This window comes from Procambarus clarkii, chromosome 62, assembly GCF_040958095.1.
Source record: "Procambarus clarkii isolate CNS0578487 chromosome 62, FALCON_Pclarkii_2.0, whole genome shotgun sequence".
NCBI classification, from domain to species: domain Eukaryota; kingdom Metazoa; phylum Arthropoda; class Malacostraca; order Decapoda; family Cambaridae; genus Procambarus; species Procambarus clarkii.
In genome coordinates this window covers 23,943,326-23,970,430 of record NC_091211.1, presented here as the reverse complement: position 1 = coordinate 23,970,430, position 27,105 = coordinate 23,943,326, and the positions used below count along the sequence as shown (strand labels likewise).

Below are 27,105 nucleotides of genomic sequence, written 5' to 3'. Positions count from 1 at the left end.
CCACTCTCACCTCGATGTCAGTGATTTGTGCAGCGTTGACATTCGGTTGTATAACGAGCATAATGTGGTTAATGACAACAGCTTTCCCTAGATCTAAAACAAACCACCGGTCGCTGCTTTTGTTTGCACTGTAGAAGCAATCATCCATATGTAAATTATAGATACCATCAATCATGTTCTCCTTTACCTTCAGAGCATCAGCACGATTTTGTAAACCAGCCGTGATCGTGGCTGTTGCAGCGTAGTCCAGCGGACGTCGGGTGTAGCAGTTGAGAATGTCGGTGCTGTTCTCCACGTATGTAGGCATGACAAACATGTTGGAGAAGATACAGAAGGCGCTGGAGGGATCATTACACCACAGATTACACCAGTCGTGCATGGTGCAGTTGTTGGAGCAACGTAAGATCTGGGTAGGGCCGGCTGATGGCACGCCTGTCTCTAAAATTTTATATGGTGCCATCTTGGACAGCTTGCTCTGTGACAACATGACGTGTCGCCACAGACGAAGCTCGTTACCGTCCACAAACATCCCGGGGACGATGAAGAGTAAGACAACGAGCGATGTGCTCCACACACGGCCCATTAATACAGCTCGTAACATGGACTGATGGGGTGGCTGTCTGAAGTCCAGCTACCTGGGAGTAAATATTTAGCAAAGGAACAGCGCTTTGGCAGCCACAGAATTAGGAGAATCGGTGGTTGTGATGCTACAGCAAGTGTCCTCTAACAGCCGGCGTACAACGACCCTTGGCACAGGACCTGCATCAACTGGGCTCTGTCAGGCTCTACTGTTGCGTGTGATGCCAGAGTGTGCCACTCGACTGATGAATCGATATTTTTACTTAAAAGTTTAGCATTTGATGTAGTGAGTAGTGAACTGACTGCAAGCCATGACTCATAAGAACCAGATAAGAGAGAGAGGCAAGGAGAAGCAGGAAATTAGATTGAAAAATTTAGACACACAGAATGCTGGGCATCCCACCTAATGGGTGTGTGTGTATATATATTATATATATATATATATATATATATATATATATATATATATATATATATATATATATATATATATATATATATATATATATATATATAAACTCTCTCCCTCTCTCCCTCTCTCTCTCTCTCTCTCTCTATATATATATATATATATATATATATATATATATATATATATATATATATATATATATATATACATACAGGCATCAGAGGAAAGATTCTCTGCCCATTTGTTTTCCCTCTGTTGGGACTCAAAGTCGTGTTCGTGGACTGCAACTCTCGAACGCTGTCCGCTCTGCCGTGAGGACCTGTGTTCGTGTTTATGCCATAAAAGTAATGCACTTACTCCTTGTATTGGTACTTACTTACCAATAACATTCTCTCCCCCACCTCCAACCACCACCCCTTCATCCCTGTCAGTTCTAGGGGGGAGTGTCACAGACTTTACCATCACAGCTTACACGCAGCTTACTGTGTGTAAGCTGTGGTGGCCACGACAACCCTCCCGCGGCTGCTACACTTTTAACCTAACACCACAGCAATCCTCTGAGCCCTGCTACTGTTCTATAATTCTGACTTACATTAATATCTATTAAAGGCTCGCTGTCATGAATAATAACGATAACACTATCTATCAATACTCATTTGGTAAATAATATATGTGTTTACTCTAATGAACATCTATAATAATGGACATCAGAAAGGCATGCGTATGTAACAGTGAACATCACACAAGCTCTGATATTGAAAATAAATAGTTAATTGAACAAAAGTACTCATAATTGTAAAAAGAAATACTCACAGTTTGATAAAATGCATATTATTTTTAAAAAATGCTCGTAATTGAAAAAACAAATACTCTAGAGACAATTTTCTAAGCATATAGTAGCAGCATCAGCAGCATTCAGACCAAGCCCTCATCAGCCAGCAGGAGAATCAGGAACACAATAATCATACGAAGCAGCATCAGCATCAATATAAACATCGACATCAGTGTCATCATCAGCATCCGCAGAAATCGAAACATCAGCACACGCAGGAACGTCCGTATCAGCATCAACAGCAGAATCGGCAGCATCAACAGCAGAATCGGCAGCATCAACAGCGGAATCGGCAGCATCAACAGCGGAATCGGCAGCATCAACAGCGGAATCGGCAGCATCAACAGCAGAATCGGCAGCATCAACAGCGGAATCGGCAGCATCAACAGCGGAATCGGCAGCATCAACAGCGGAATCGGCAGCACCAACAGCAGAATCAGTAGCATCAACCGCAGAATCGGCAGCATCAACAGCAGAATCGGCAGCATCAACAGCGGAATCGGCAGCATCAACAGCGGAATCGGCAGCATCAACAGCGAAATCGGCAGCATCAACAGCGAAATTAGCAGAAGCAACAAATCAGATCAGCAGCAGGAGAAGGCCCCAACTCCGTCATCAACATGTCCCCCCCACAAGGTCCCGCAGGTCCTACAACAGCTGGCATTCCTCCCCGAACAAGGTAAACGAAAACAACTTAAGTATTTCTAAGTCTTCTAATTAAATTCAAGAACTCTTAAGAGTGAGTCAATTCGTTTTTTGGGGTATTTTTGTGTCGGTGTTTGTATCATCACAGTCTCCTGAGATTCTGAGTGAAGTTTGAGCTGAGCGAAGCTGACTTTCTTTAAGCTTCTTATGGAGACTGTGTTTGCCCTCCCGACGTGCAGTACGGCTGATTTGCAGTCTCAGGACTCTGCCTCTGTAAGACGCCGTTTTCCTGGCTTTGGTAGCTCTTGTCGATTTTTGTGAAGAAGAAAACAATATGTATATATATATGCACTATATATAAAATATAGCAATGCACGAAACCAACCGTCCTCCCTGTGAGCTTGAACACAACACCTGAGGCAACAGGGATTTAAAAAAGTTTCGTGTTGCAGTATTGACACGGCAGGTTTAACAGAGTGACCATATTTAACAGAGGTTGTGTTTTTGTAAACATTTCCAAGAGGACTTGGAGTTGTGAGGGAGTGTGGGTTGTTGGGACTTTTTGTTTAATCACTAACATACGTTTGAAATTTACTTTCTGCTCAGTCTTTCAGCTTTTCTCTCTGTGAGTTCTCTCCAACTCTTGGGCCAATTATTTCTCAGCAAATTCAGTTGTGATTGATGTTTCAGATTACGAAAACTTTTGCTCTTAGTCTTTAAGGATTTCTCGTCAATCCCTAGATAAATATTAATGCATATTTTGTTCGTGTTTATTTTTTCTATATAATTCTCTGGGAAGTTGTAGCTTAGTCACCATCAGTTATTCTCACTGTGCTGATTTCCTGACAACAAATTTAATTCTCTAGATTATTTTTTGGTTTTGGTTTCAATTGGAACTAATGTGGCTTTGCCTTTTATTGTGTTGAAATGTAAAGAGTTTTTAGCACCGATCTCTATTTTCATCATTCTAATTATTTTGGTTTTTAATGACCTAATGGTATTGTTTGTTTTATAAATAGCTTAAATAGGTACTGGAATATCTTTGTGTGTGTGTGTGTGTGTGTGTGTGTGTGTGTCTGGGTGGGCGCATGCATGCCTGTATGGATTATTTAAAAGTAATGTATGTATTCCTGATGGAGTTTAAACACTCTGCCAGGACCCAGTGCGTGCTAAAGTGAAGAGTGAACATTAACCCAGATGACCACTTTAGCTACCAGTCACTTAACACAGGCCTTCAGCCATACCTTCATGATATTTGATTTGTTTTTCATTTTTTCAGAAAATTTTCTTGTATTCATATATATATATATATATATATATATATATATATATATATATATATATATATATATATATATATATATATATATATATATATATATATATATATGTCGTACCTAGTAGCCAGAACGCACTTCTCGGCCTACTATGCAAGGTCCGATTTGCCTAATAGGCCGATTGATTTTTCATTATTTAAAAAAATCCAATTGTTTTATTTGAAATATTATTTTTGTACTTTATTCAAAACTCAAATTATTGACTTAGCTATGTTAGTTTAGGTTAGGTTAAGATAGGTTAGGTTAGGTAGGTTCGGTTAGGTTCAGTCATATATCTACATTAGTTTTAACTCAAATTAAAAATAATTTACTCACACACAATAACTCACACAAATAATTAATCACTAGAAAGAAGACGAGAGAGATATCAAATAATATACACCTGGAAGATACTGGAGGGTCAAGTACCAAATCTACACAGTAAAATAACAACGTACTGGAGTGAACGACTTGGAAGAAAATGTAGAATAGAACCAATGAAGAGCAGAGGTGCCATAGGCACAATCAGAGAACACTGTATAAACATCAGAGGTCCGCGGTTGTTCAACGTCCTCCCAGCAAGCATAAGAAATATTGCCGGAACAACCATTGACATTTTCAAGAGGAAACTAGATTTATTCCTCCAAGGAGTGCCGGACCAACCGGGCTGTGGTGGGTATGTGGGCCTGCGGGCCGCTCCAAGCAACAGCCTGGTGGACCAAACTCTCACAAGTCGAGCCTGGCCTCGGGCCGGGCTTGGGGAGTAGAAGAACTCCCAGAACCCCATCAACCAGGTATCAACCAGGTATCAACACATAGTGAAATGGATAGCTTTATCATTTCATAAGAAAACAATTTGAAAAATATATAAATTCAGGAAATCAGGATCCCCGACCGTCCAAGTGATTGGGCACCATTCCTTCCCCCCCTCCCCCCCCGTCCCATCCCAAATCCTTTTCCTGACCCTTTCCCAGTGCTATATAGTCGTAATAGTACTGTCGTATCCACTAGGAAAAGAAAACGAAAATTCCGAACTTTTTCGTGTTTCACCACATTATCAAAGAAAGACAGAAGACATAAAGGTTTGATAATATATACCCAACTATATCTGACTAAAAGATCCATAAGCTAAAATATCCATTAATGGAAGTGACATAATGGTGAGATGATTAAGTAAATATTAACGGGGTAGTCCCTCATTTTTAGAATAAACTGCACATTCACTTATTGTTTACTTAATTTTATATATATCACAAATCTTACTAATTATAAAGTTATCTAATTTATATAATCCTGGACACATTTTATTAGATAATTAACAAAGAGGCCAGTATGATTACACTCAATGAGTTACATTGTCATTCTTCCTCAAGGTTGTATGCTCTTGTTTGTGTCGTTTAGGAGTTTGTATAGTTCCACGTGATTGATCTGTGCCACGAAGGAGTTAGTACACTTCCACGTGATTGATCTGTGTCGTGAAGGAGTTAGTACACTTCGATGTGAGCAATCTGTAGTGGAAAAGCCTCAGACATCGTTTGCACCGAGACGTACCTGATGCACACGGGCCTGGGAGAAATCATATAGACGTATTCATTAGGCGTCCCTGGTCCGGGGAACCAACCGAAGAGCTCGTAAGCACCGAGTCCTTGTGGAGACACCACGGCGGATGTTCCCACTCTCACCTCGATGTCAGTGGTTTGTGCAGCCTTGACATTCGGTTGTATAACGAGCATAATGTGGTTAATGACAACAGCTTTCCCTAGATCTAAAACAAACCACCGCTCGTTGGTCTTGTTTACAGTGGCGAAGCAATCATCCATATGTAAATTATAGATACCATCAACCATGTGCTCCTTTACCCTTGAAGGATTAGCAACATTTTGTAAACCAGCCGTGATCGTGGCTGTTGCAGCGTAGTCCAGTGGACGTCGGGTGTAGCAGTTGAGAATGTCGGTGCTGTTCTCCAGGTATGTAGGCATGACAAACATGTTGGAGAAGATACAGAAGGCGCTGGAGGGATCACTACACCACAGATTACACCAGTCGTGCATGGTGCAGTTGTTGGAGCAACGTAAGATCTGGGTAGGGCCGGCTGATGGCACGCCTGTCACTAAAATCTTATATACGTCCATGTTGGACAGCTTGCTCTGTGACAACGTGACGTGTCGCCACAGACGAAGCTCGTTACCGTCCACAAACATCCCGGGGACGATGAAGAGTAAGACAACGAGCGATGTGCTCCACACACGCCCCATTAATACAGCTCGTAACATGGACTGATGGGGTGGCTGTCTGAAGTCCAGCTACCTGGGAGTAAATATTTAGCGAAGGAACAGAGCTTTGGCAGCCACAGAATTAGGAGATTCGGTGGTTGTGATGCTACAGCAAGTGTCCTCTAACAGCCGGCTTACAACGACCCTTGGCACAGGACCTGCAGCAACTGTGCTCTGTCAGGCTCTGCTCTTGCGTGTGGTGCCAGAGTGCGCCACTCGACTGATGAATCGATATTTTGACTTATTAAATGTAATATTTGATCAGTTAAAGTGAATAGTCAACTGACTGCCAGCCTATGAGTCTTAAGAACCAGAGTGAGGCAAACAGAATCAGGAAATTAGACTGAAAAATTTAGACAGAATGCTGGGCATCCCACCTAGTGTGTGTGTGTGACGCATATTATATATATATATATATATATATATATATATATATATATATATATATATATATATATATATAAATATATAATATATACAGACATCAGATGAAAGATTCTCTGCTTATTTGTTTTTTCCTCTGCTGGGACTCAAAACTCACACTCGGGTCCGTGGACTGCGACTCCCGAACGCTGTCCGCTCGGCTGTGAGGGCCTGATCTGTGTGCATGTGTAGACCATAAAAGTACTGTACTTACTCTTGATGGAATTCAAGCTCTTTGGCAGGACCAGTGTGTGCTTAAGTGCAGAGTGGACATTCACCCGTAAAGAGCATTGTACCTGTAAATCAATCAAAATTGGCTATTAGCAATACCTACTAATTTCGGCTTTTTAACATCTTTTTCTTATTTCAATAAGTGCGTTAATTTCTTGCTATTGCTGTAGTAGATTCAATAAAAATTCCGCATTAGTAGTGCAAAATTGTTCCCTAAAATTCCGCATTAGTTCAAGGTTTGTTAAATCTGTAAATGTGTATTTTAAATTTGTTTCTAAATCTCACCACGCTATGGCATTTGCTCTCGTCTTATCAGCACTCCCTCAATCACTCATAAACACACCACACTCTCTCTCAAACACTCCTCACAACAATCTAACTCACACAACACCCCCACTCACACCTCACACTTAGCACACACTAATACTCCACTTTCAGTGTAATATATTCCCTCCGTCGCTATCAACGAGCGTTCTCTGGTCTCCAATGTCATTCGCTGGCAGGACGAGAAGCAACCTCCAGCATCACCCTGGGAGACGAGAGATGCTGCATGAGTGATCCTGCCCATGAGATGATGTACAAGAGATGCTGCACGATGGCGGCTGTACTAGAGATATTACACAACAGATAAAGCGAGATAAGCTGCACGAGAGCCGTTACTCGAGGTGATAAATGAGGCATACCGCACGATAAATGCTGTAGGAGAGATGATACATGAGAGATAATGCACCTGTGATGCAACAAGAGATATAAACTCTCCAGAACAAGAGGTATGATAAGTGTCAACTGTCGTCGGGCCGACCACATGCCCGTCACAGACACTCAAAATTCGATGTAATGTATAACTTTTAACATTGGATATTCTTACCAGGTCATCACGCCCCCTTGTTAAGTATTTAAATATATTCATGAACTCCGCCCACTTCCGTAAAGTGTGTCAACCTGGAGGTGTTCTCAGGGCGGCGGTTGTCAAGGAGAAGAGAAGTAAGGAAGTAGAGGGTTGAGAGGGAAAGGGGGAGAGAGAGAAGGGAACGTTGTTTAAGGAAAAAGGTAGAGGACGAATGGGTACATAAGGGGGAAAGAGTTAAAGGGGATGAAGAGAGAGAGGGAAGAAACAAGGGAGAGGAGAGTAACTGTGGTCGTTTACGGTGTTAACAAAGTAAGACTTGAAGCTTATGTTGACTCTCCATAGTGCAGCAGCCGTAGTAGTCGCAAGTCTGATGTATCATACATTTGGGAAATAACAATTTTAATTTACTTCTCGTCGACGTCTAATTTGTCCTAAACATTATCCTAAATGTTTAATGTATAAACATTAACATTATGAACATACAGTTTTCTATCTTATAATGTTAGAGATTCTCAGCAGCACAGTGGGATGCCTCTTGTCTCTGCCTCTCACACCTCTACTGTATTAATCAGAGTTGCCGACGACCTCAGGGTGCCTCTTCTAAGCTCAACACGAGCACTGTTGCCTGAGGTAATCCTGGCCTGAGAGCGACCACTTAGATGGGATTATGTCTGACAGGTGGATTAATGTTGTATACAAGGGTAGCTTCTTTTGGGTAAATTCCCCCATAAGCTTAGTTATTCATGTTTTATTTAGAGGACACCTTTGTATATTGTAATTCTGTAATTGATATATTATTTAAATGTTCTACTTTTATTTGGATAATATTTAATGTAGGCCTTAATTTAAACTCTAGAGCAGTCCGTATTTATCATATCTATCAGTTGGCATGTTTGTTTCCTCTAAGAATATGCATGTGGCAACTTGCATGTACTCTTACGATCTATTGGGTGAATATCTTCATATTTCATACCATAGTTTGTGCACAATGAAATCTTCTTCTGGCATAATATTTTCTGTGCACAGAGTAATGCTGACCCAGAAAATCAGCTCTGAACATATTCAGCTGCAAACAGAATCAGGGATGGTCTTGCTTCTGGCAGCATTGGCGTTCGATTCCCCCCGATGATCCAAGTGCTCCACTATGGTTTCCATATCCCAGCTTCTATCCTTTCTTCATGTACTTTCCAAGGACTATGTAGTTATACTGGCTTAGCGCCTTCTTCTTGTAATTACATTACATTCTTTCAAATTTGGAGTATCTCTCATAAGAGTACTATCAGCAGGACATTCCAGGGAGTGAAGGGGTTCTCCTCCAACCCGTCCTCTTAATAGAGTGTGGCATTTTGGCCAAAAATCATCGTAGTACAAAATGGTAGCGGTTCGCGAAATAGACATACTGTCCCTTTTCTGTTTTGGGTTTAGGATAGTGGAAATAGTACGACAGTTTCTTGACTTTGGGAAACTTAAGGAAGACGGGCTGTGATCCTCTGCAGTCTTCGAATTTGCGACCAAGTCAAGATTTCTAAACATCTCGATAGTATTTTATGAATCCATCTTAACTATGATTAAAAGTGGACCATAGCAAAATTTCAACCCCCAAAAGTACCAGAGCTGGGAGTCTCTCTGGTCACCGTTGCATGCCCTGAGTTCTCAGGTCCCTCGATAATCTTGGAGAAATATGTCCGCTTGACAAACTTGATGGCGGCTTTATGTACATGCGGACTAGCTAAGTGTCCGATGTATCAAGTAAATGTTCCGCATCACTCAACACCCGGATGGCCTTCCGGTAGCGCTGTTCACAATGGCCAGGAAAGTGAGATAAATTGAAAAGGATTATCATCACTCCGGCTGTCTTCCGTCTCTAAGGTGTGAAGATACGGAGATATGTCTTCCGGGGGCAGACGCAGCCGCCAGCATCTCTCAGCTCATCATTACCTGCGGCCATCTACCTGCTGGGAAGTGTAGCTCCAAGTGGCGCCTCTCAGCCCTGAAGACGAAGCGTCATCCCGTCAGGTTTTGCCGTTCATCTCAGTGTCACCAGGATAACTTTCTTATCGTTCACCTCACAGTCACCAAGATAACTTTCCTCTTCGTCAAATTATCTGGTAATAGTTTGGGGGCTTAGGCCTCCCTCGCCAGCCATTCAATTAGCGGTGTGAATTTAATCCTGTTTCCTGCACTGATGGTCTGCCAGCAGCAGACGCAGGAACAAACGTTGTGGCATAGTAAAGCAGCCTGATGCATTCGTCCCGCGACGCTTCTTTAATGGTGTTGATGATTCAGTTGTAGAGTCCTAAGTGGTGTCAGGTGTTGACGGTTCAGCTGTGGAGGTCCGTAAGTGGTGTCAGGTATTGATATATCACTCCATTGTGATCTTTTTTTTATCTGAAAGAGGGGCGTAGGGGGAGAATACAATTACCCACAGGCCAGAGTGTAGGTGGGCCTAATATATATATATATATATATATATATATATATATATATATATATATATATATATATATATATATATATATATATTAATGTGTGTGTGTGTATGTATGTAAACATGTATGCATAAATATATGTATTTTGAATTAATGTCTATTTGTGCATATGGGTATGAATATTTATACATATGTATACATATACTTACCAGAAGAACTGCCACGCCAGTACATAATGAAGGGGAGTGCTCACCCAAACCAAACAATGAGACAAGGGGCCGAGGGAACGTTGGTCTTCAAACTGCAAATAAGAAATATTAAAGGGCTAGAAACAAAAATATGCGAAGAACAGAAGGAGTAAGAAGGGTGGAAATGGTGAGGGAAGAGATGGTTGAATACTGATACTGCGATCAGGTGTATATTGCATGGAAATGTGTTTGATAGACAAGAGGAAAGGAACTGCTGGAGAAGGAAGGTACGTTGGAAATGGGCAATAAAGTTGGGAAGTGAAACAGAGGATGTAAGACATAAAGGATACGATGTGTTAGAATATGCGTGGTGAGTGGGTGGTTATATATTACAATATAAGGGATATAAGAAGGGATGAAAAAAACGGAGAGAGTGTGCAAGAGAGAGACAGGGAGTGAGAGAAGGATGTAGAGAGTGAGAAAGGGTTTAGAGGGTGAGAGTGGGACGTATATAGAGTGAAAGAGAGATGTAGGGAGGGAGATACAGGGTGAGAGAAGGAGGTAGAGGATAAGAAACAAAAACCCAGTCCCGAATAATCAATTGACAAAGTCAGGAGCATGCAAACCTTCACTTAGTACTCCATATATGACGTGAGAAAACTAATAGCCATAGTTGTTCCCTTTTCTCAGTCTCGCCATCCTCAACCCCTTTGATACTTCTCTTCTGCGTCAACCTTATTCTACTCTCCTTTGTCTTTCTTCTCTTCTTTGATCTTCTCCTCTCCTTTGAACAACTACTCCTCTCCTTTGACCTTTTACTCCTTTTAAGACATTAACGTTTCCTTTGACTACCTCCTCCTCCTCCTCCTCTCCTCCGAGCTGGAACCTTGTCCACTAAGTGTGGCACTGTTACCCCATGGCACCCTCAGCTGAGTGCCAATTGGATACCTGTTCTGCGTCTGTGTCCATCATAATGACGGATACATTATAAACATGTTGTGTATTAAATAAAATTGAAAACTAATACAAAAATTAAAAGTAGGTTTCATTATTTAGTCCAGTGTACGCATCCTGAAAATTAATTACATCCTGTTCATTGGTTTCATGGATGTGACGTTCGGGCACACTCTCACTCACACACACACACACACACACACACACACACACACACACACACACACACACACACACACACACACACACACACACACACACACGCCTGTTTAATTCCCAGGTATCTATTTACTGTTAGGTGAACAAAGATGTCAGATGAAAGAAATCACCTAAGTTTGTGTTTGTGTGAGTGCGAGCGTGCGTGTGTGTTAGTCATTCCCAACAATTTTATTTTTCTCAAGCCGTGACTTTTTCCATTTAATGTTTAACAGTTTTTTTTAATTCAGAATCTTGCCGTGTGGGGGCACTGGTACCAACGTTTACACTGCAGTTAAAACAATTACCATAATGAAAATGAAAGAGATTATCGCATGGGTTTGCCTTTCATCCATTAACTCACAATAAGGAGAGATTATACTAATGTTTCTGAGAACAATAACTACAAAAATACTTAAAATTGGTGGTGTTCAAAGAGAGTAATATAAATGTTGGCTTGCTAGGTCAGGAGGAGTTTTTTCGCGGTGCTTCGATAATCTCCGGGTACCTGGTGTCGTTCATTGGTGTGCATATTAAATTGATGAAAGCATAATTAATAATTGGAATCTGAGCGGCTGTATACGGCTGTATGTATGTATGCTGTATGTCTCTCTCTCTCTCTCTCTCTCTCTCTCTCTCTCTCTCTCTCTCTCTCTCTCTCTCTCTCTCTCTCTCTCTCTCTCTCTCTCTCTCTCTCTCTCTCTTTACCTCGGCACATGTAATTGAATCGAGTTTGCTCTTCACCGCCATGTTTACACTAGAACAAGGTCGACCAGTCATTTTACATGGAGATCCCCCTTTTAGTTCTGGGTGCAACTGGGGTGAATAGTAAACAAATGGTGATCAGTTATCCCTCTCCACACAGGGCTCGATCCCGTGTCGTTCCGGCTTGTGATACGAGCTGTTGATAGTGCAAACCCCTACACCGGAGCCTGCTGCTAATTCCTGTGCAAGATCCATGTAAATCATCTCCTCTTCAACTTGAAATGACACTCGTAACCCTTCATCCTTCTCATTAAACGAACAAAAAGGTACTTACCTTATTGTTCCATTACCAAAACTCTTAAAAACTTAATTAATTCTCGCCTTATATATCACAAGCTTTCGTAGGAATCATAATTTTTTTCGTCTTCACAGAAGACGATGGTTAAATTTAATGTAATTAAATTAAGAGCGATAATGAATCTACGTGGTTGTGACACCCAGCAGCATCTACGTGGTTGTAACATCCACCAACATCTACGTAGTTGTAACACCCACCAAAATCTACGTGGTTGTAACACCCAGCAACATCTACGTGGTTGTAACATCCACCAACATCTACGTGGTTGTAACACCCACCAACATCTACGTGGTTGTAACACCCACCAACATCTACGGGGTTGTAACACCAACATCTACGAGGTTGTAACACCAACATCTACGAGGTTGTAACACCAACATCTACGAGGTTGTAACACCAACCAACATCTACGTGGTTGTAACACCAACATCTACGTGGTTGTAACACCCACCAACATCTACGAGGTTGTAACACCCACCAACATCTATGTGGTTGTAACACCAACCAACATCTACGTGGTTGTAACACCAACATCTACGTGGTTGTAACACCCACCAACATCTACGAGGTTGTAACACCCACCAACATCTACGTGGTTGTAACACCAACCAACATCTACGTGGTTGTAACACCAACATCTACGAGGTTGTAACACCAACATCTACGAGGTTGTAACACCCACCAACATCTACGTGGTTGTAACACCCACCAACATCTACGTGGTTGTAACACCAACATCTACGAGGTTGTAACACCAACATCTACGTGGTTGTAACACCCACCAACATCTACGTGGTTGTAACACCAACATCTACGAGGTTGTAACACCAACATCTACGTGGTTGTAACAGCCACCGTCATCTCCTCCACATACGTCAGCAGAAAAACATAAGTAAAGAGCTAATCCATCAAAGAGCAGAGCATTTGATGCCGTGTATTATTTGTATTAATTACGTAGATTTTTGCCTGTAAACAATACACAACGATTGTTTGTCAAAATTCTAACAAAAGACGGCGAACAAAAGGTCTAGGGCAGATGTTAAGCGTATAAAATAAATGCGGAAGTCTTGTTTTTCGTATTAATGGTGAATTTTGACTATAAAAGAGTTAGCAACATTAATAGTGATGTGAATCACACACACACACACACACACACACACACACACACACACACACACACACACACACACACACACACACACACACACACACACACACACACATACACACATACACACACACACACACACACTCACACACTCACACTCACAAGGTAAGTACACAAGTATACACAAGGCATGTACACTAGGCAGAATGAGTTTCTTTCACCTTCACCTAATGCGCCTATTCACCTAGCAGTAAATGGGTACCTAGGAGATACAGCTGCAAAAGGCTGCATTCTGTGGATGTGTGTGTGTGTTCGAAATATATGTAGCGATGCATACTGAAAGGCTGGTCTTAGGTAGGTTTTATACAATGTTCTGATGGTCTTTCTCATCAGGTGTCAACAGCTAGTCTGAGATTCCTAGAGGATTCACATATTGGTTTTATTTCCTTATTCTTCTTCACAGGTCACCCGGTGTTTCCTATTGGGCTACAGATCTCCGCCTCCACCTCACATGTTATCACTCCTTCGACGAGTGCCTGGTGTCTCCCTCCTTACATCCCCGTGAGCCATATGTCTTGGCCAGCAGTGCCACTCGCCTTCCTCCACATGATTCTTGTCTCTTCTCATTGCCTGTTATTCTTTGTGGAATATGCCATTTGTTATTCTAATAATTGACTTTGTTTTCACTATTGCTACTATGTCACACTCTGTCTCTAATATTCCCTCTCTCATCTCAACTGGTTTGCCAGTCACATCATCTGCATTAGTGCACCGGATATTTAGGGTATGTCCTCAGTCCTGATTAGCCTTGTTGTCTGAAAAGCGCAATGTAATGTAAGGGGTGGCGAGAGGTGTCAAGGCCCCATTAAACGTGATATAACTCTAAATTATCATATTTCAACTTTCGTGAAAAAACGTTAAACCCTATTCATCAAATAACATACCAAAGACGTCATTAATTTGATATTGGCCAGCCATTATTCCATTATATAAGAATGAGAAAGGGAGTTTAGGAGAGGACGGGGCATGGAGGCTATAAATTAATGTATCATACGTTGTGAAAGCTAAAAGACCAACAGGGTGAAATTTAATTTTTTGGGGAGAATCCTTTGATGTTCGACACAGGCTGAGGATCAAAGTCAGAAGCCTGCTGAGAGCGCCTCTATCAGCTTAAGCAGCTTCGTTAGCCGGATGTTATTTCATTAACAAGACGGTGTTAAAATCAAAATACAAATAGATCTCACGCGCACTGAAAGTTTGCTACACAGCAAAATGTTTTCGAATGTATTTAAGGATATATATAAAATATGACTCAACACTCATTGCGCGTAAATCACGAAACTTTTAAGGTTGAATATTTTTCCCCATCGTTTATTTCAATGCTATATGATTAACAGCTTGAAGGTTTCTAAAGGTAAAATGTATACCACAGTAATAACGAGGCCTGAAGCCCTGGAGAAACGCAAATATTCCTCCAACCTCTGGGAATAGGATTGCAATCTCTACAGGACTCCTCAACATCCGTGTCCTAAGAGGATCACAGAGCTTATGCCATGAAAATGGTGCACATATGGCATCTTTTGCTGCCATCTTGAGGGCTCGGTGATCTCCGAGTTTACCCAAAATTTTGCGCCATTTAAGAGTAAGGGGCACTAGAAGAAGGTAGTGGGTGATGATGAATGATAGTGTAAGGGTGAAGGGCCAGGGATATGTAGGGGAGGGGTTCTGTGAAGATATGTAAAGGTAGGAAGTGAAGGGCTCTATAAGAATATGGAAGGAAACGTAAGGCACTGGTGGGAGTGATAAAATGATGATAGGAACTGAAAGAAGAGAAGGGCATTGAAAGAATTGCGAAAAGGGTAAGGAAATGAATGGAGTGAGATCCGAGTGATTGACATTAGACGGTCCTGTGCTTGCGCACTTTATCCTAACTTTCCTTATACAGTTTCACACGACCGCTTTATAGCAGCGACGAATGCATTTTCATTCGTCTCTCACCTCCAAAATACTTGAGAAGTAACACATACTCGTGTAAGTGAAATGTTGGTTTGTCACCCCGCAGATTTTATCGATCCATGGGTCATCCTCCCAGACTTTGCCAGTGCAGACTATTTATCACATGCCTCTCTATTACTAACCATCCTGTGTGATGGGAATTTAGGTTTTCACGTAGCTAGCATTTTTGACACGCTGTACTCCCTTTCATATAGTCTAGGGTAGCTGCACAAATGCAGATGTACCTAAATGTGTTAATAACAAAAATTAAATGCATTACCTGAGGCAGGTGGCTACAGGTGACGTATCTCCCAATCCTGAGAACTCCATGATTAAACTCTGTGAACATGAATTGAGTCATTATCTCACACACTACAATATTGAATGTCCAATCACTGAACCCTTCAGACCTGGCGATATGTGGTACCTGGAGCATGGTAATTATTTCATCCATCCCCTTGCTCTTTAGAATATCCTAATAATGCACCAACAAATTTATCAATATCGGCTCCTGTTTAATTAGCCATCCTGTGAGTTGGAGCATCAAGTAACAAATAGCTAGCTCCTGGCATGGATTATGTAGCCTTTCATGTAGTCTAGGGTGGATGTATGAATACAGTTGTACTTAAGTTTGTTATTTAAAAAAAATTGCAGCTGTACTTACATGTTTTAATAACACTTATTTCTCTAAACATTTATATTTGCTTGGAGAGAAATAACAGACACCCAAAGGGCTTAAGAGCTTCAGAAAAAAATACTTATTTTGATCTGACAAAATGTATTTAAGAAACATAACGTCTAGCGGAAAATGTCACATAGTAATTACACGGATCAAGTGAATTTGCTTGCATCAACGACGACAATTGCCTGAAAGTGACAACTCCCCTCAATCCCGTAGCACCATGACCTGTTAACTCTGGGAATGGCAGGGAATTATCAGGGGGGAAAGGTCCAAGCCATTACGACTATATACCACTTGGAAGGGGTCAGGATAAAGATTTGGGAGGGGGGGGAAAGGGAGGAATGGTGCTCAACCACTTGGAGTTAAGCAGGAACTTGGTGACACTGTGCAACATTACATCACTGGACGTCTCATCATTTAGACTTGCTAGTTTAAGGTATTTAGAAAATTGCACTATTACTTTATTTCTCCTCGTGTTCTTAAGAACACCTTCATATCCCGTGGCTAACTGAATGTCCATGTAATGGCACATTCGTGCGAGACGGGGATCTTAGTAGCATACATCTATAGATTAATATAAAACTAAGCCATTTATATATTCCTTGATATAAACTCCGATAGAGGTCTGTAGCGATTCTGATGCGTAAATCGATTATCGGAACTGAAGATCTGGGTGATATCTGTGTGTTGGTTTCTGTCTTTATGTTGGTTTCTGGGTGATATCATTATGTTGGTTTATGTCCTAGTGTTGGTTTCCGCGTGATATCATTGTGTTGGTTTCTGTGTGATATCCTTCTGTTGGTTTATGTCCTTGAGTTGGTTTATGCGTGATATATTTGTGTGGATTTCTGGGTGATATCGTAGTGTTGGTTTCTGGATAATATCCTTGTGTGAGTTCCTGAGTGATATCCTTGTGATGATTTACTGGCTGCTTTCTTGTGTTGATTGGAAAGATTTAGACATATGGTAAAGCTGACTGGTGAAGCTTCCGTTTCTTTAGCTTGTCCTCCCCACCAGTCCTCATCACTCTGCCTCATCTTGTAAAAACGTTTCCTCACCAACTTTGCTCGTACTCACAGTTCTGGATGATTTTTGTCACCCTCAATCCGGGAATCAGTCTCTTTCTCTCTCTCTCTCTCTCTCTCTCTCTCTCTCTCTCTCTCTCTCTCTCTCTCTCTCTCTCTCTCTCTCTCTCTCTCTCTCTCTCTCTCTCTCTGCTGTAGGCCACTGTTCACGCAAATAGAATACATTCCGCTTCACGAGAACAAAATTGAGGGTTATTTGAAAATATACGCCATATCATCTTGCTATATTGCTATATTTATGCATCATTTATAACAGTTTGTCTAATTTAATACTTTTCTCACTGTAAAATTATATGATAATAGATAACATCTGTGTTATGTGTGTGTGTGTTGTGAAGGAAAGCCAGTTTCACTGTTAAAACTGCACTCTATAACACACTTGAAACATGGCTCATAGTTGTAGGCTATAATGAATTATATATTTCTATAAGCTGGAAGATAAGTCATTTAAATATACAAACTCCTAACAATGCAGCTACTTGCAGTGTTGATTAACGATTGGCAAGGATGAATGTTATCGAGCTCTCAACGTTATTCAACGAGACATAGGGATGGTTGCTAGCGACGATCAACGAGACGGAGGGATGGTAGCAAGCATCTAGGCTTGGCGTGTAATTGTTTATATATGTACTACTAATCTCGGTGCAGCAACTCAGCGTATATCATATAGCTGTCGGTTGGTGATCCCTGTTATCCTGAGTGACTCGGCGCTCTTTCCTATAGCTTCCTGCCTGCTACAGAGGCTCTGATGTGTTGTGGCTCTACAGTGTTGTGGCGCAGACGCGAGGCAGCCCCTAAGCTGCTGTGCGTGTGGCGGAAGCTTGCGCTAAGGTGTTGCTAGATGGGTTCAGCGCAGGTGGGTGGTAGAGCTGAGGCTGGTGACTAATGTAAGAATCAGATGGGTGGTAGAGCTGCATCTGGAGGGTAGCCACAGCTGGTAGTAGACCTGCAGGTGACGGTTGTAGGTGTGCTGGCTGGTGTGGTGCTGGCTGATGTGAGGCTGTCGTGGCTGTGGGCTGGGTTCAAGCATCTTAACCCAGCTTGATGGTAGCCGGCCTCTCACAGGCGAACCTAAACGTAACAAACAAGACTATTATATCTGTCGCCACCGTCGTTAATGTATAACCCAATGTTGACTAACTCAACACAGCAAAACAGTCATTCAGAACACTCAGTTGGAGTATTGAAACAGATTCGATATCAACATCTTCATTAGTCTCCCCCTTTACCTGCATGGTCTGGTCGGTCCTACCTCAAACCCGTACTCTGTATTCCCACACTGTACTCTGTATTCCCACACTGTATTCCTTCACCCTTGCCTTCCCCCACTCACCTCCTGTAGGAGTTGCAGCTCTCATCGTTCCAGGTATATGACTTGTCCTTGTTGTACTCGACGCAGTTCTCCGCCGAAATGAAGCCATTATTTGGTTCACCTTTGCCGAAGCTAAACGCAGGAAGCAAAGTGAAAGAAAATGTAATGTGAGACTAGATACGAATTATTACAACACATATAAAATTGATGACACTTTAATAATTTCAAAATCATGAAAAAGAATTCCAATAATAGACATAAAAATAACAATTACTGAATTGTTTTATAGATTCCTTGGGGAGAGGTGCCATATATTTAACATAAATGTTAATAATAAATACAAATCATTCTCGTTGTCCTATGTCGACCTGGTGACCCTTGCCAGGATGCACCTCTGCAACAGTTGCCTAACTCATGGTTACCCATTTACAGCTTGGTAAACATAGGCACTAGGTGAAAGGAAACTTGCTCAACCATTTCTCTCCCGCCCGGGAATTGTAGATCCCTACGGTTAGGGATCGAACCTGGGATCCCTAATTGTGAATCGAGAACGTAGGCCACTGTTTCGCAAGTCCCTTATTGTACACTAATACAAATTTTTAGTAGAAAGAGATAGAAGAGAGTATATTCACCGACAGGTGTACCAGTCTTTTTGCTTTACATACTATATACTGAGAGTTTACTTAAGTCCTGGACTATATTCCGAACTAGAGTATACTTTACTGGTTGTCAGTAAACTGTTGTGGTGCAATAATAATCCTCCTCTGATAAGCTCAACACCAAACTACTCGTTCAAAAGCCTGTGTTTTAATATAAAAATATTCAAATGATTCGATCGATTGGAGCGATTCAGTCTTCATATATCGCTCTACAAGTGACAGAAAGGCACCTAGACACGGTGACTGCCAGACAAAAGCTCACTGAACGAGAAAGAACATTTACAAAAACAAAGAGACGGTGAAAACATGTGAATTGAAAGTGAGGAAAGTATGGAGAATCCAACCAAAAGTGTTCGTGTGAACGGTTCTGGTTACAGCAAGAACAGTGTAAAAGTCCTTCCGAACGGCGCTGGCTACACCAAGAACAGCAGAAAGTCCTTAAGAGCGGCGTTGGTTACAACAGGACCAGCAAGAGTATGGCAGGAACAGCAGGAGTAATAATAGTAGCTATCAGGACTTTTTAACTCTTGGAAATTATATGAGGACAAGGAGCTGGGATATAAGTACAATAAACTCGGATATAAAGACAAGGAGCTCGGATATGAGGACAAGTATCTGGGATCTGAGGAGAAAAAGCTGGGATGTGAGAACAAGGAGCTGAGATATGAGGATAAGTAGGTATGATATTAGGAAAAAAATAGGGCGAACGGTGTCCAACCACTTGAGATATTTGGAATCGAACAACGACCTTCCACGCAGCGAGGCCTTCGCGCTTCAGTTCCAGTGAGATGTGATGGGAAAGACAACAAATTGGGCAATTTTGGTGAGAGGTTCTGAGAAAAAAGAGCAGTTGGCAGCAACGCTGAAACGACTTACTAGGTATATTTAGGAGAGGTGAGATCCACGTCCCATACGAAATACCCTTCTGCTTTGATGTCGTTCAGACCAATCCAGGTGTTTTCTATAATTTGACCTGCAAAGTGGATTAAGATTAATGAGTCGCCCTTCGAAAAGGAGAGGGGTTTAAGAGGTCGTTCTTTGAGGTGGAGGGGTTTAAGATGTCGCTCTTTGAGGTGGAGGGGTTTAAGATGTCGCTCTTTGAGGTGGAGGGGGTTAATAGATTACCCTGTAGGAGAAGTTTAGATAGTTGTCCCGTTATGGGGACAGTGGTTAAGAAGTTCCATTTGAGAGTATGCGGTTAATAAGTCGACTGTCGGGGGATGGGGATGGACTAGCGAGTGGACTAGCGAGTGGACTAATAGGGGCCATGGTGAGTCGGTTTACGAGGGGGAGGAAGATGAGGAGGTTGGGAGACCCAAGAGAATGGGTGGGATTACTTAGTCAATACGTTCGTGGAGAGAAGGTGGTCATTAAGTTGACCTCCAGGTACAGTTCAGAACCTGTGATATGATGATCGAGGGGGCCATGGCCTCGGCATCCCATCTTAGCAAGGGAGTCGATCACTTAATATGCATTCACTGAACTGTCTTCTCACCTCTCTTTACACGCCTCATTATACACTCATACCTGCTCGTCTCTTTTACTCATTGTCTCTCTCACACACCACATTTACTGCCCTCGTCAGGAGAGAACTTGAGCAACACTCACTCCTGATGTAGTCGTCCTCAGCCCTGCTGTCGATCTTGGCGAAGGAGCCACCGACGCTGGCGCAGTATCTTTGCCCATCGTACCAGGTGCCTGTCCTGACTTGGGTGATGTTATAGCAAGACGTGTTGAAGAGTTGCCATCCGCTGGGGCAGCTGATGACCATGGTAGTGGTTGGTAGTCGTGTGGTGGTAGTGGTAGTGGTGGTGGTTGTTGGTGTGGTGGTTGTGGTTGGTTTGGTGGTGGTGGTGGTGGTTGTAGTTGGTGTGGTAGTGGTTGTAGTTGGTGTGGTGGTGGTTGTAGTTGGTGTGGTGGTGGTGGTTGTTGGTGTGGTGGTGGTGGTAGTTGGTGTGGTGGTGGTGGTAGTTGGTGTGGTGGTGGTGGTAGTTGGTGTGGTAGTGGTCGTAGTTGGTGTTGTGGTGGTGGTCGTTGTCGTTGATGTGGTGGTGGTTGGTATTGTGGTGGTTGTGGTTGGTGTAGTGGTGGTGGTAGTGGTTGATGTGGTGGTTGTTGGTGTGGAAGTGGTTGTTTCAGGTGTAGAAGTGGTTGTTTCAGGTGTGGAAGTGGTAGTAGATGTGATGGTACTAGCAGGTGTGGTAGCAGTGCTGGCAGTTGTGGTAGAAGGTATTATAGTCGACTCAGGTGTGGTACTGAAGACAACAGGCACGATGATGGTGGTAGAAGAGGAAGTATCAGCAACGACGGGGGTGGTAGTAGTGGTGGTAGCTGGTGTCGTGGCTGTGGTGGTCGAAGAGACCACGTTCTGGGCAGCAGTGGTGCCTCTGTCGGCATTATTGCCACAGTCTGCATTAGTTGCTGGAGTTGGTGACGTTTCGGTGGACACTGGTGAAGATGTGGTCTCAGCGCCTGGAACGGTGGTCTCAGCACCTGGAACTGTAGTCTCAGCGCCTGGAACTGTAGTCTCAGCGCCTGGAACGGTGGTCTCAGGGCCTGGAACTGTAGTCTCAGCGCCTGGAACGGTGGTCTCAGCACCTGGAACTGTAGTCTCAGCGCCTGGAACTGTAGTTTCAGGGCCTGGAACTGTAGTCTCAGCGCCTGGAACTGTAGTCTCAGCGCCTGGAACGGTGGTCTCAGCACCTGGAACTGTAGTCTCAGCGCCTGGAACTGAAGTCTCAGGGCCTGGAACTGTAGTCTCAGCGCCTGGAACTGTAGTCTCAGGGCCTGGAACTGTAGTTTCAGGGCCTGGAACTGTAGTCTCAGCGCCTGGAACTGTAGTCTCAGCGCCTGGAACGGTGGTCTCAGCACCTGGAACTGTAGTCTCAGCGCCTGGAACTGAAGTCTCAGGGCCTGGAACGGTGGTCTCAGCGCTTGGAACAGTAGTCTCAGCGCCTGGAACTGTAGTCTCAGCGCCTGGAACGGTGGTTTCAGCGCCTGGAACTGTAGTCTCAGCGCCTGGAACGGTGGTTTCAGCGCCTGGAACTGTAGTCTCAGCGCCTGGAACTGTAGTCTCAGCGCCTGGAACGGTGGTCTCAGCGCCTGGAACGGTGGTTTCAGCGCCTGGAACTGTAGTCTCAGCGCCTGGAACGGTGGTTTCAGCGCCTGGAACTGTAGTCTCAGCGCCTGGAACTGTAGTCTCAGCGCCTGGAACGGTGGTCTCAGCGCCTGGAACGGTGGTTTCAGCGCCTGGAACTGTAGTCTCAGCGCCTGGAACTGTAGTCTCAGCGCCTGGAACTGTAGTCTCAGCGCCTGGAACGGTGGTTTCAGCGCCTGGAACGGTGGTCTCAGCGCCTGGAACTGTGGTCTCAGCGCCTGGAACGGTGGTTTCAGCGCCTGGAACGGTGGTTTCAGCGCCTGGAACTGTAGTCTCAGCGCCTGGAACTGTAGTCTCAGCGCCTGGAACGGTGGTCTCAGCGCCTGGAGCGGTGGTCTCAGCACCTGGAACTGTAGTCTCAGCGCCTGGAACTGTAGTCTCAGCGCCTGGAACGGTGGTCTCAGCTCCTGGAACGGTGGTCTCAGCGCTAGGAACTGTAGTCTCAGCGCCTGGAACTGTAGTCTCAGTGCCTGGAACTGTAGTCTCAGTGCCTGGAACGGTGGTTTCAGCGCCTGGAACTGTAGTCTCAGCGCCTGGAACGGTGGTCTCAGCGCCTGGAACGGTGGTTTCAGCGCCTGGAATGGTGGTCTCAGCGCCTGGAACTGTAGTCTCAGCGCCTGGAACGGTGGTTTCAGCGCCTGGACCGGTGGTCTCAGCGCCTGGAACGGTGGTCTCAGCGCCTGGAACTGTAGTCTCAGCGCCTGGAACGGTGGTCTCGGCGCCTGGAACTGTGGTCTCAGAACCTGGAACGGTGGTTTCAGCGCCTGGAACGGTGGTCTCAGCGTTTGGAACGGTGGTCTCAGCGCCTGGAACTGTGGTCTCAGCGCCTGGAACAGTGGTCTCAGCGCCTGGAACGGTGGTCTCAGCGCCTGGAACTGTAGTCTCAGCGCCTGGAACGGTGGTCTCGGCGCCTGGAACGGTGGTCTCAGCGCCTGGAACGGTGGTTTCAGCGCCTGGAACTGTGGTCTCGGCACCTGGAACGGTGGTCTCAGCGCCTGGAACGGTGGTCTCAGCGCCTGGAACGGTGGTCTCAGCGCCTGGAACGGTGGTCTCAGCGCCTGGAACGGTGGTCTCAGCGCCTGGAACGGTGGTCTCAGCGCCTGGAACGGTAGTCTCAGCGCCTGGAACGGTGGTTTCAGCGCCTGGAACGGTGGTCTCAGCGCCTGGAACGGTGGTCTCAGCACCTGGAACGGTGGTCTCAGCGCCTGGAACGGTGGTCTCAGCGCCTGGAACGGTGGTCTCAGCGCCTGGAACGGTGGTCTCAGCGCCTGGAACGGTGGTTTCAGCGCCTGGAACGGTGGTCTCAGCGCCTGGAACGGTGGTCTCAGCACCTGGAACGGTGGTCTCAGAGCCTGGAACGGTGGTCTCGGCGCCTGGAACTGTGGTTTCAGAGCCTGGAACGGTGGTTTCAGCGCCTGGAACGGTAGTTTCAGATCCTGGAACGGTGGTTTCAGAGCCTGGCACGGTAGTTTCAGATCCTGGGACGGTAGTTTCAGGTACTGTTGTGGTAGCTTCGCTGCAAGCCTCACTCTGCAGGCGTGATAGAAGAAGCTGCATATCTGCGGGTGAGAAACTCGAGTAAGAACAGAAGCCCTTAGGTCAGGTCACGTCAGTAGCTGACGCTGCTCCGTGTCAGCCATCTGGTGGCAACTGGGATGGCTGACACTTCTTCCTGCATGTTCTCAGATAACAACTAGTGATGCTGACACTGTTACAAGTCATCCTACAAGTGATAACTAGGGCTCCATATACTTTATGTTTCCCATTAAGTGACAAATTGTGATGCTGACATATTTACAAACTTGCATGTGGAAGATAAAATCAGATATATGCTACTGGTACTGGAAAAGAGGACACGTATCCTGAACAGGAAGAGAGAACTCACACACCTAGTACGATTAGAAAGAACACACACACACATCTAGCACATAGTGAGAGAATACGCTCTTAGTTCAGGTAGAGAGGACACACTCAACAAGCACACACACACACACACACACACACACACACACACACACACACACCTGGCACAAGTAGAAAGGACACATACCTGGTTGGTCTTGTACGAGAGAGCAGGACATGGAACCATTCAGCTGGTAGTCAATGGCAACCATAAGACCCATCTGGGACAGATGCTGCTCCCGCTTATACTGTCGTCCCGATACGACCGTCTGCCGATGGGGGAAAGGAGTTCACTTGAGAGACCTGTAGCACTCACCCCACATGTTTCCACCCCTCCCTATTCTCTCATTCAACCCACTCCTTCCTCTCTTCAACGCCACCCTATTCTCTCTCCAACGCCCCCCCCCCCCAACTCCTCCCTTCAACGTCAACGGAATAGATTAAGTCACACGTGAGAGAAGCTAGGGGCGGGTCCCACGATTGTGGACCTGCCTAAGAAGGAGAAGAAACACCTTACCACCTGAAGGTGTCATTTCAGAGTGTCGCTTAATTCGCCAGTTCCCTGAACACCTGTATTGCTGTTCACTAAACGGAACTTTACCTACATCAGTGTTCACCTAACAGAAATTTACCTGCATCGGTGTTCTCTTAGTAAATCTCTCTTGCATTAGGTGTTCACTTAGCAGATTCCACAGTGTATTGAGCCTGGAATGGCTCCGATAAGTGAATGTTCACTTATCGGAGCATCATCTGCATTGTGAGTTCACTAAGTGGAGTCATACCGGATTTGTGCATTCACTAAGTGGCGTCTCACTTGCATTTTTGATCCACTAAGTGGCGTTTCACCTGCATTGCTTATTCACTAAGTTAAGACTCACCTGCATTGGGTGTTCGCAGGGAGAACATGTAACCTGAGGTAGGGCGGAGGAGAAGTCGAGAGTAACGGAGTCCCCACACTGGATCACGCTGTCGACTCTTGTGTTCAGCTTTCGGCCAGCCACGGCAGAATCAACCACCACGCCACAGTGCATCACCTGTAACAATGTAAGAACAGGATAAAGCTTGATTATCTCTCGTACCAGAGCAGGATAAAGCTTGATTTCGTGTTGAAGTTAAATCCTGTCACCTCTGGATGGTTAATACGGCCACCATAATGGCTGACTGACCATGCAGCAAGTATACTGTAGACTAGAACGTAGTCCAGGACTAAAAGTAAACTCTCTTTGCATTTACACCGATAAATGGAGTATACTTCTCGGTGTATATATCCCTTTATGCGGAGAAAACGCCTAGTCAATATGACTACATATCACTTGGAAAGAGGTCGAGTGTCGACTCTGGAAGTGGACGAATCTGTCGCTATACTGATGAGTCCAAGAGGATATACTCCACACGTATCAAGTAATGACACTATCTCCTCCAATTGGTCACAATAACAAGACATAGAGCTAAGATACTGATAAAGAGTAGTGATAAAGATACTGATTATCTATTTTATATAGATAAAATGCGAAGCAAAGTAAAGGTTAGTCAAATTCAGAGATAAGGATGATTCAAGTCGAAAAATTAGGTTCGAACTGGTTGCCGGAAACTAGTGTCGAGAAGTTATGTTCAGAGATACCTACCATGGCCAGGGGCACCAGGACAGCCAGCTGATGAACCCACATGTTGCCTGAGTCTCAGCAAGTGTGAGGTTCATCACCACCTCCCGGCCTTTATATAGTCCTCAAACATCCCACCCCCTTAACACCACGTATTTGCTTCTCCATGTGTCCATTCCCTCCCTCCTCCTGCTTCACATTTCATCAACCTTCACTGCATCAACCATCAGCCCACAGGTTTCATGCAGATTGCTGTATTTTGGATCTATTTTCATATGATTAATATTAATAAATTGAAATAATAAAATGATACATAGTTTTGATTGGAAAAACCGTAGTGCAACTCTGAGTGGAAGACCTTCCACACCCTTTACCACCATCCTAACCCTTCATCATCTTTCATACCCTTCACCACCTTCCTAACCCTTCACCACAACCCATATCTTTCACCACTCTCTCTATCCTTCTCTACCTTCCTTCTCTTTAATCCCCCTTTCCTCTTCTTTAATATCTTGCATACTCTTCACCATATTCAACATCTTCCTTGGCTTTCAAGACCTTCCCTACCCGTCACCACTATCCCCTACTCTTCACTGTCATTCCTCTTCTTAACCACATTTCTTTTCATTCACTGTCTTCCCTCTCACCTTACTCTACTCCCCCTCACCTTACTCTACTCCCCCCTCACCTTACTCTACTCCCCTCACCTTACTCTATTCCCCCATCACCTTACTCTACTCCCCCCTCACCTTACTCTACTCCCCCTCACCTTACTCTACTCCCCCCTCACCTTACTCTACTCAGTGACCAGTTCAACCAAACAATTTTGTGACATTTAAACTTTTGGCGCGCAGGTCGACCAGTCATCATTCCACCAAAATAGAATTATGATGAACAATGCATTCATTCATAACGTTAATATATGGGGACATAATCCCATGTGGCTCCCACACTATTGTCAACACACCCAGAAACCCGAATGGTGACTGGGTCTCATTAATAACATTTCTTCACTTTCTAAGGCAATATTTTCGTGAGTATTTTTTCCTGACATCAGTGCATAATGGACTTTTCCATGGTGAAAGAAAAACAAATTTGAAATATTGTTTACCAGGTCGACCCAGGGTGGCAACAAACGTCATATGGGGGTGGGGGTCACTATGGGACCAACATTATCTTTTAATGGCAGCAATGGGGATTTCCTCGACCCGCTC

General features: G+C 44.1%; 2 protein-coding genes across 2 annotated transcripts; one reads left to right on the top strand and one right to left on the bottom strand.

The window, feature by feature from the left end:
• The first annotated feature begins 539 nt into the window (after positions 1-539).
• LOC138354362 (antifreeze protein Maxi-like) lies at positions 540-5,211 on the top strand. Its single transcript, XM_069308527.1, has 3 exons — positions 540-546; positions 1,997-2,502; positions 5,158-5,211. Exons 1-3 carry the CDS (start codon positions 540-542, stop codon positions 5,209-5,211), a joined length of 567 nt encoding a protein of 188 aa, XP_069164628.1.
• Positions 5,212-7,200: 1,989 nt separating this feature from the next.
• On the bottom strand, positions 7,201-25,957 carry LOC138354361 (autotransporter adhesin BpaC-like). Its single transcript, XM_069308526.1, has 7 exons — positions 25,916-25,957; positions 25,169-25,324; positions 24,439-24,559; positions 20,840-23,947; positions 20,108-20,204; positions 18,594-18,704; positions 7,201-7,441 (listed from the first exon to the last, which is right to left on the bottom strand). Exons 1-7 carry the CDS (start codon positions 25,955-25,957, stop codon positions 7,201-7,203), a joined length of 3,876 nt encoding a protein of 1,291 aa, XP_069164627.1.
• Positions 25,958-27,105: the final 1,148 nt, after the last annotated feature.

Coding starts and splice junctions, on each gene's coding strand:
- LOC138354362 (XM_069308527.1), top strand. Junction 2,503..5,157: donor GGCATTCCTCCCCGAACAAG/GTAAACGAAAAC, acceptor TTCTTCCTCAAG/GTTGTATGCTCTTGTTTGTG.
- LOC138354361 (XM_069308526.1), bottom strand. CDS start 25,957: ATGTGGGTTCATCAGCTGGCTGTCCTGGTGCCCCTGGCCATG. Junction 23,948..24,438: donor TCTCGTACAAGACCAACCAG/GTATGTGTCCTT, acceptor TCTCACCCGCAG/ATATGCAGCTTCTTCTATCA. Junction 18,705..20,107: donor ACCTCTCCTAAATATACCTA/GTAAGTCGTTTC, acceptor TCCTGCGTTTAG/CTTCGGCAAAGGTGAACCAA.